Source organism: Buceros rhinoceros, unplaced genomic scaffold, assembly GCF_000710305.1.
Source record: "Buceros rhinoceros silvestris isolate BGI_N320 unplaced genomic scaffold, ASM71030v1 scaffold8134, whole genome shotgun sequence".
NCBI classification, from domain to species: Eukaryota; Metazoa; Chordata; class Aves; order Bucerotiformes; family Bucerotidae; genus Buceros; species Buceros rhinoceros.
Genome location: NW_010407654.1, coordinates 41,135 through 50,714, shown reverse-complemented (window position 1 = coordinate 50,714; position 9,580 = coordinate 41,135). Strand labels below are relative to the sequence as shown.

Below are 9,580 nucleotides of genomic sequence, written 5' to 3'. Positions count from 1 at the left end.
GGGCGTGGGCGGGAGCCCCCGCAGCACCCCCCCCCCCGCCACTCACTGCCGTCAGACGGGTGTCCCAGGACAGAAATGCGTGACATTGCCCCAAGGCCAGGGGTGCCTGGGGTGTGATCCTGAAGGCTTTAAGGTGGACACTGAGGGCCTGACCAAATCCTGCAGCAGGGTTTGGTGGATGGTGCTGCAGTGCTGGCCCTCTATGCACCCAGCCTGGTACTTTTCTTTGCCAGCAAGTGGTCGGGGAGGTGGGGGTACCCTCCAGCGCTCTCCTCACCTGCTGACAATCTCGCCGCTTGTGCTTCACTCCCCGCAGAGCCACAGCAGCTACCTGGACGTGGGGCAGTGTGGCAGCAGCCAAGACGCCAGCCGGGAGGGAGTGTCACTGTCATCCCACAGCTCCCGGCGCTCCTCGCACACTGCCCTCTCCGACTCCGCGTGTAGGTGTCTAGCACGGCCAGGGGTGGCCCAGCATGGGGGCGAGGACTGGGCTGGAGGGCAGAGCAGCCTCCAAAATACTGGGGTTTGGCTGGGAGTGACCGAGTCAGGGTGGGAGGGGGCTGCTCAGCACCGGGACCTACATACGGTACCGTAACGTGTTACGGTATGGCAGCAGAACTGTGGCTGCATGCTGCCTTCTCCCTCTTAGCCCAGTGCCGCTGTGAGAGCAGATTTCCCTGAATTTGCCACCAGATGAGGGTTGTCGTTGTTTGCTGTGGCTCAGGGGACAGGAGGTGACTCGTTAAGCTGAAGCAATTTAATTGAGCCTAGAACCTCACTGACAAAACTTTTATCATGGTGTAGTTTGGTCCCTGATGATAAATCCCTGCAGAAAGAGTGCAGAATGCTGCTGGCCTTGGTGGCATTGTCAGGTCATGTCCCACAAGCGTTCCCCCCTCCCGTGGAACAGTAGGTCGGTGACCGCAGTGCCCGTGCATGTGGGGCCATGGGTAGGAGCTGACTCAGAGGGTTTTTCTTGAAATACTTCCTGGAGGAGAGTGGGGGAAGCTCATCCGGAGACACCCATGGAGGGAGGGCTGAAATGAGGCATTAGCATCAGAAGGGGACGCCACGAGTCGGGTGGGGAGTCAGAGGGACTATGGAGGAGCAGTCTGGGGACCCAGCTGGGCAGTGTTTGGGTCAGTGTTCATCTGCATATGCAGAGTTCAGGCTTAGCCAGGGTACCCAGGCACGGGTCTGCCATATCACAGTAAACTGACTCTTTCTTGCAGCCACATCGTCCATGCGACACACAGACACTAGCACACCCACCCGGCCACCAGTGCCAGGGGGGCAAGTGGAGAAGGCAGCCCTGCGGCTGGCATCAGCTGGAAGCGCGCAGGTCAGTGTGGTCTTGGCGAGCAGAAGCCTTTCTGATGACAGAAAGAGCTGAGCTTGACAAGCCTTGATGTCACCCTCAGAGAGGCTGGATTCCCACCTCTGAGTGTGCTAGGCCTGAGCTGTGGGGAATGTTGCTGGCCAGTGGAGTCAGTGGAGAGCTGCTAGAGGCTCCTCTGCTACCTCCTGTCAGGGTCAGTGTGTTCCTCCAGGCCAAACACCTTCTCACACCATGAGCCGATTGTTCTTGGGGTTTGTGCACATAAAATGACCTTTATCCAAAAATGGATGCTGGCACCGAGGACTCGCAATTAGCAGGGGGCATGCAGGAGCTTAAATTCTCCTTTCAGACTCATTCTCAGATCTCCGTGTGGAGTTGTCTAATTCTCTGCACTTGTTCAACACTGGTATGAGCTGGTATCACACCAGCTCTGCACTGGAAGTGCTATGGACCTACAGTAAGGCGAAGTTTTCATTTCTAGGCCATAGCAGCTCCTCAAGCCCCTGGTGAACACCTCCCTCAGCATCCCGTGGCTCAGCCGGCAGTCCCCTCTCAGCACACTGTCATGGTACGTGCTTTGCTTTTGTTAAACACACTGGTTTGGCCAGTCAGTGGGGCAGACTCAGTAGCTTCGAGTTCACCACTCTTACTTCCTTGCTGGCTGGTCCCATCATGGGGACAAGGTTTCAGTGCCCTTTTTGTTGCTGTTACTGAGATATACTCGCAACCAAATGATTGCACATGCTTATTTCAGTAAGGAGACAGAGCAGGTAGGTCACCCAAGGAGATAGCTTAGAAGGTTTACTCTTGTCAGAACCATTGGAGGCTGCTGAAGGCTCATCTCTGAATTGCTACTAACAGCAGGCTGATACCACGCTGAAGAGTTTTATTGCCCTGGCAGAGGAGGGGGATGTCATGGGAGGTTTGAGTTAGCCCAGAAAAAAGGAAAGAACAAAACCAAAAACACAAGAAGAAGGTGGGAGTCATAAACCATAACTGAGACCTGTCCTCACAGGGCTTCGAGGTCAGTGTAGTAAACATCTGAGGTCAGTGTAGTAAACATCTGAGGTGAGTGTAGTAAACAAACATTCAGACTAGAATGCAGGGATTAAAGATGGCCAACGCAAGTATGAAGGATGGATCCCAGGGTGCAATTACAATCTAACTTGGGCCTGGCATTTAGCAACTGAGATTAGCAGCACAACTGGAAGCCCAGCCTGGAGGTGCGGCAAGGGTCTGCGTGCAGTGTCTGCCGCAAAACATAAGGGGTCCAAAGCCAGGAGGGTGTGACACTAAAGGGACATAGATGCTACATCTGCACAGAAATTTGACAGACCAAGATCAGGCGCTGGGAGTAGCCAGTTGTGCTGCTGCTCTGGAAGTACAGGAGTACTTTGGTTAAATATGCAATTGCCATTTTTTTTCAGCATCATGTTTTCTATGGCAAAAGCTGAAAAGCAGTCGGTGTTCTGAAGCCAGCATCACCATGAACGTGAGCAGCAGGCTGGTCCTAACACTTGCCCTTGTTCCCTATTCTCCACAGCCCGTGTACCATTTCCCGACCCAGCTGGGGATGATGCATCAGCTGAAAGAGCAGCTGGAGGAGAGGACTCGCATTCTTCAAGCTGACATCAAGACGCAGCAAGAAGAACTCCACGTCATCAAGGAGCAGCTCCAGCTAGTGCAGGACTCCAACCTGCAGGTACCTGCTGCCCCCAGGGTTCCCAAACCCACAAACCATTTGCTTTTCCTTTGAACATGAAGGTCGGTAACAAAATTGTCAGTGGCAAAAGCCTTTAGGAATGAGCTCTGCATAGATTGGTAGTTTGGTCTCAGATGTGGGGGTAGTGTTTCCCGAGAGATGAGTATCTGCCTAAGTATTGAGTCAGTAATTTTCATGATTTAGAAATAAACAAGCTAATCTGAAGTCGCCCCTGCGTAAAAAGCTCGGCGGTTCGGTGGCTGGTTAGTGCTGCTGGATCCCCAGTGCCCCCCTGCAAAATGCAGCAGTCGTAATGGGGCTGGATCGATCGAGGCTCTCGGTAAGTGTTTGGGCACAAGCTAACACTTCAGTTTCTATCATCCACGGTTTGCTTTGCCCCCGGATTTAGAGCTGTTGCTGCTGCACTGTTATGTATGTATGTCGACAGTCAGCCTGGAGCAGGTATCTCCTGGGCAGTACAACCACCCTGGGAGCTGTGACAACTGATGTGTCTTTCTTTTATTTAAAGATGCTGATGCAGCAGCCAATCCCCATCGTTTTTAACAACGTGCAGCACCTGAGCCCCAGGAGGCCACCGCCGGGGACGCCCAGGCAGACCGCAGCCAAGAAGTCCCAACAGCAAGGCCTTGTGGGGACGAAGCACTACTGCAGCACCCACCTGCCGTCACCGCGCCAATTCCTCAGGGACCCCTGTGGCACGGCCACCCAGGTCACTGGCTGCTTCGTTATCTTCATCGTCCCCTTTCCCGGCTTTCAAATACGTGTCTGCTGTATCCCCCCTCCCTGTGGTCCTGCACATCTCCTCGGTGCTGTTTTTACTCTGTAGCTGGCATTAGAAAATCTGTGTCGAGAGTCAGTTGTCAGTGATGTCATTCAACTATGGAAATAAAAGCCAACAGGCCTAAAAGCATCACTCCCTGGGCACGGCTGGAGCCATCCTGGTGACCAGAGAGGAACTGAATGGGAGCTTCAAACTCCCACTTGCCTCTGTTTGCCATTACAACGTGGTTCTTCCTAGCTGTTGAGAGCTGTGACTTCATAACGTGGCCACGTAGGCCTAATTTTAAAAATTTGTTTTCTTCTGCCTGAGAAGTCTTGGAAGGGAGCTTTGGAAAGCAAGTTTGTCATCACTGGACCTAGATCCACTATACAGATGGTCACCTATCCGTGTGGGGATTTGCTTGGGGACTTTGGATTTGCACTCCTCCTCTGCTCTTAAGCTGGTCTCTTCTCCCTCGAGCCTTGCGTGCCCTTACCCTTGTACTCTGGTTTCTCGAGAGACCTACCACTGGGGATTGCCACGCAGGGGCAGTAAATGCAGACGGGTTGGTTGTCCTCAGTAGATACTTGGGGATATCCACTCAGTAGATATTCAGGGAGAATAACCTACTGTTCCTCTACTTTTCCCATCTGCATACTGTAAGCAGTTATTTTACCCTTCTATTAGGGAGCTTTAAAAACTTACGTGGAGATCTATTTCTTTTCAGGTACAGCAGCAGCAGCAGCACCTAATGAGAGGAAACCAAGCCCAGCAAACGTGTCCGCCGGGGCAGACGAGCGTTTCAGTGCCCCTCTACAACAGCCCCATGGTGTTTTCACAAGCGCGTCCCACTGCAGTGGCTGCCCAGGTGCCGACTGACAGCAGTGACAGGCAACCGCAGCCTGACTACAGCCAGGACAGGAGCCTCAGGTAGAAACACAGCCTTGCTGGGACCATCCCCATGGTGGCGAGGGCAAACAGCAAGAGCTGGGCGGTGGGAGAGTGGGCACATTGGGCTCGGGGGGTGATGGCTTCTGGGTGCCTCAGCAGGCATGTAGGGATGTTCCCTCCTGCAGAGCTCCGGGTTAGTGGTGAGCCCAGTGTCGTGCAAGCAGGGATGCTGTGCGCACCATGCCGTACCCTCAGGGACCTGAAATCCTTTTCTCTCTGTATTTCGTTAAATTGCCCACATAGCTCAGTAACCTTTGGACATTTGCTGCTGTCAGAGGGAGCCAACAGGAAAAATTACCAGGGCAGCCTTTCCAAAACCCGTGTCTGCTTGCTCTGAAGCTGCAGAGTGTCTTTTCTCCAGCCAGGACAAGTGACATGACAAAACCGTTTTCTTCGGTACAGCACTGGGAATGTTGTATAAAACATACACAACTGCCCCAAACTATTCAACCACCTTTCAAGGAGGTATCTGCAGGCACTGCCTCCAGTATCCAGCTGTTTTAAAGATCATAAAGTCACAGACTGGTTAGCTTGGAGGGGGTGAAAGATTGCCTAGCTCCAACCCCCGCCCGGCCATGGACAGGGACACCTTCCATGCGACCAGGTTGCTCAAAGCCACGTCCAGCCTGGCCTCAAACACTGCCAGGGTGGGGCATTCAGAAACCTGTCTGGAGCAACCCCCGCCCGGCCATGGACAGGGACACCTTCCATGCGACCAGGTTGCTCAAAGCCACGTCCAGCCTGGCCTCAAACACTGCCAGGGTGGGGTTTCTTTCATTTTTTCTGGAGAACCTGTTCCAGTGTCTCACCCTCACAGTGAAAAACTTCTTCCTTACATCTAATCTACCCTCTTTCAGTTTGAGACCCTTACCCCTCGTCCTATCGCTGCACTCCCTGATAGATTCCAGTCTCTCCCCATCTTTCCTGCAGGCCCACGATGCAAATGTTCTGTAAGGCAACAAGATAAACCCTAGAGGTCTCACCATCTTACCTGAAAGATGTAGCAACTTTCAGCTCACCTCTGCGAGGGCGTTAGACAATAAGTTTCACTGGGTTTTTTTCAGGGTGATGCTTTGCATGCTTTCAGGGAGGATTTTCAGGCATTTGTTTCTGCAGACTGACAGTCGGGCATCTGGACCTCTCCCTCCCCTGACCGCCCTCTGTTTCCTTCCACCGCAGGATGCTGTTGGATCAGTCTATCCAAGCCATGATGCCGGCCGCCAGCAGCAGTGGCCAGTCCACGCAGAGCAGTGCCAGCAGGCAGCAGGGAAAGTGAGTCTTTGCTGGCCCTTGTTTTCAAGCAGTGTTTTCTCAGGGCACTGTACGGCCCTGAAAATTACTTTGAAAAACTTGTGTGTGAACATGCAAACATAAACAGTCTCAGTCTTAAAAGAAACAAAAGCTCGACTGGTTAGAAGAAAAAGTAACGAAATACTTTTTAATTACAAAGAAGCTTATGATAACTAAAATGCTTTGAAAAAATATTTTTAAATCGTTTTCTGGCTTTTTTAAAGCCTAAAATGCCTAATCGAGTCATGAAGGAGGTGTGCAGCCTTAAAAACCTTAATTTTCTGCAGTTCCAGTCTGTGCTTGATGGGGAGGAGGACGTCAGGGCCTGCTCTCACCAGGCTCTGCATGGTTTGACCAACCCTGCTCCAGTCTGGTTCCTGCAGTACCTGGGCACCCTCTCGGGTGGTGGGTCTGGGTTTGGCTTCTCACGCTTTACTTTCCTCCTCGTGGCAGATGCGTTGCAGAGCAGCAGATCTTGCCTCCCCCAATACAGATGCAATCGGTTACCTGTAGCACCATCCGACCTCCAGCCCCGTCGCCCGTTTTCTCCCCCTCTCTGATGATCCCCCACACCAGCTTCACATCCCGCCAGGCAAACACACCGGTTCATCTCCACCAGTGGCCACAGCAACAGGGTCAGCAGCATCGTCTCTTCCTTCAGGTAATGCTGCTGGAACAGCTTTCTGGGGGTGCAGAGGGATGGCTTTGGGTTTAGGTTGGGCCTTTTTAAAAAAATAGGGCTTACCTGGCTAATCAGACCCGGTCAGTGCACTCGCACATCCTCCGTTCCTGTTGTATCTGCATGTTCCCAAGAGCTCACGCTTTCCAGGCTGGCTCTGCACCCGTTCAAGGCTGTATTTTCCAATGAACTCCACACAGTATCCAGAGGAAATACCCCGTTTTTCAAACACAGCTTGTCATCCAGAGGCGCTCTGGTGGGAATCTCGCTGTAGACACAAAACATGATAAGCGGTAATCATCAGCTCTTTGGAAAACATGCCTCCTGCTGTTTCGTCCCAGCATAGCAAGGTTTTTTATCAATCGCTGTCACTGCTTTCTTGTAACAAATGGCTGTTTCACAACACAAACCTCTGGAGAAGCCGATTCTCGTTTTTCAAAGCACGGCTTCGTCAGTGCATGCCGAACCAATGACGCTGCCAAGGAGAGCGAGCGGTCGTTGAAACTAGTAAGTCATTAGCAATACACTCTCCCAGACTTGTCTGGTCAGCAGAGGTAAGTTACACCTCCAGGCAAAGGTGGTAGAAGACAAAGCAGGAGGAGAACAGCTGGAGCCAGCCACGCAGCAGGACTGGGGTTAGAGTGAGAAATGAATTGTTGTTATGAGCAAACGTGGGCATGAGCCGACCCTGCTTTGGGTTTGGGTGCTCCTGGGCTGCACTGAGGTCCTGAGGACTAGCAATATGGGCAGCAGACCGATAATGCTGGGGGAGATAAATAACTCCAGGGCTTTGGTGCCACAATGCCTTTACCCAATGGGGGCTGAACCACCAAGTCCAGGTCTTTGGGGTACCAGCCACAGGGTGGTACATGGACCAGGTTGCTCTACAGCCACTTCATTGGTTGTCTGAAGATCCTTCCCGTGGAAGATAGAAGTTGCACGTCCTGCAGATTGTACCTTGCGTCCAAGCAGATTTTGAAGGTCTCCCTTCCTGCTTGGCTTTTTGTGGGGCTGGTAGGACGACGTGTCCTGCTCTTCCATACTCTTCAGGCATCGTTAGTCACGCTCATAGCACAGGCATCCCAAGCTGCTTGTCCACAACTCATACCCTCGCTAGGTAGAGGACTTGGTACTCTCCTCAGCGTCAGCTGGGGTACTCTCCTCAGCATCAGCTCTGCAGCAAGAGAGGGAGTGGATGGGCGATCACATGGGTCTGACATGTTGGATTTGTGTCTCCTGACAGATGCAAGGTCCTGAGCCGGTGCCTGGGAGTCCGACACCACGCATTTTCCAGCCCACCCCCACCCCACAGCAGAACACCCTGAGCTACTTCCTCCACCCGCAGCAGCAGAGCCGCCGTGCACAGGGCCAGGCCTGCAACGTGCCCGACTTGCATCCCGAGATGCAGCTGCCCTGAACGCTGGGTCCGGGAGGCAGGGACCACCTCGGCTGCAGCCACTCGGCTCCCCGCGCTCACATGGAGGAGAGGATGACACGGTCAGAGGACAGGATGGGTGAGGTCAGGCCCCTCAGGGAAGGTGGTGGCTGGAGGGACAGTCCCGGGGCGGACGGCTCTGGGGGCACCTCATCAGTTGGGCTTTCCATGCAGCCGGTCCGTGCTGCTGCTGCGGCAGCCGTACATGCCCAGCGGTACGACTGGAAGGCAGTGGCCTTCTGGCTGCAGGGAGGTTAGTTCTCGGGTCGCCACGAAGATTGCTTTGCCACAGAGGAAACCCTCTTGCATTCAGGACTTCAATGCTGAAAGTCACTGTGAATTTAAGCTCAGCGTACGGAGCTGACACAGACTGTCCTGGTGGGCAGGACGCTGTTGGATCACCATGTACAGGACTCGTGTCACTGTAGTAGGTCCATTGTGGATTTTTTTTTCCTTTTTTTCTATACCTCAGTCCTGCGGTTTTTTGTTTTCCAGGAGATTGGATAATGCTGCTAATTTACGTGACACCACTTTTGCCTGAATTTCTTACTGTTGTTATACCACGTCACAGCTAGTAAGATAAATGTCATGTTTTATTTTGGTTAACAAGTGCAGATAAATTTATATGGTTTTTACTCCCTGTAGCCAAATATTTGTCGGGTTACAGACAAAGAATCCTCACTCTTTCTTTTGTTGTTTTTTTTGGTTTTGTTTCAAGTGATGTAGTTCTGTGTGTCTCTATACATAAAAACAAACAAGCAGAGAACAGCATATGACGGCAAACTTTGTGGTTTTGCTAGGTCATGTTTCAATTTGGCAAAGCTGAAACGTGTGACCGCAACGACACAAGCGGCGCTACAAGCCCGTAGGGTCAGCAATAAATTGTATTTTTGTACATTGTCACTTTTTAACTGTAAGTTTATATTTATGAATAGAAAAAAAAGCAGTTTATTCCTCAGTGGGTGTATAGTTAAATGTCCCTACTGTTTGTGTCTTTCCAAAGGAAAAATGAAGATGTACGTTTTTTTGAGGCGTTAATAGCTGAGTACTAACTGCAGGCACTGTTAGAGCCCAGCCATAGGGGATGGGCCGGGCCATGGCCATAAGCTCTGCAGGAAGATGGACCAGGTCCATCTAGCAGCAAAGCCCCGTCTGGCAGTCAGCAAGGTCTAAGAACAGGAGAGCTCGTAACCTCTGTCCAATCCAAGCAAAACACACTCTTTTTTTTTTTGCCTTTTTTTTTTTTAGCATTGATTTGCTTTTTTCCTTGTGCAAGCCACTTTCTTGGCTTTTCGCACCACCGCAGTAGCTGGACAGTGGTGCTTACTGCTGGAGCAGCCTTTGGCAGCCCAGTGCTTCAAGAAAGGGGGGCAGTGGGAAAGTTAGCATGCAAAAAAAAAAAA

At 52.0% G+C, this 9,580-nt stretch overlaps 1 protein-coding gene across 1 annotated transcript in view; it reads left to right on the top strand.

The window, feature by feature from the left end:
• LOC104492058 (neuronal PAS domain-containing protein 2-like) overlaps positions 1 to 8,159 on the top strand; it is a 27,216-nt gene extending 19,057 nt beyond the window's left edge. Inside the window, exons 12-19 of the mRNA XM_010134560.1 lie at positions 317 to 440; positions 1,233 to 1,342; positions 2,883 to 3,041; positions 3,571 to 3,778; positions 4,665 to 4,752; positions 5,953 to 6,045; positions 6,517 to 6,724; positions 7,986 to 8,159. Coding sequence (XP_010132862.1) covers positions 317 to 440; positions 1,233 to 1,342; positions 2,883 to 3,041; positions 3,571 to 3,778; positions 4,665 to 4,752; positions 5,953 to 6,045; positions 6,517 to 6,724; positions 7,986 to 8,159 — 1,164 coding nt within the window. The remainder of the gene's footprint in view (positions 1 to 316; positions 441 to 1,232; positions 1,343 to 2,882; positions 3,042 to 3,570; positions 3,779 to 4,664; positions 4,753 to 5,952; positions 6,046 to 6,516; positions 6,725 to 7,985) is intronic.
• Positions 8,160 to 9,580: the final 1,421 nt, after the last annotated feature.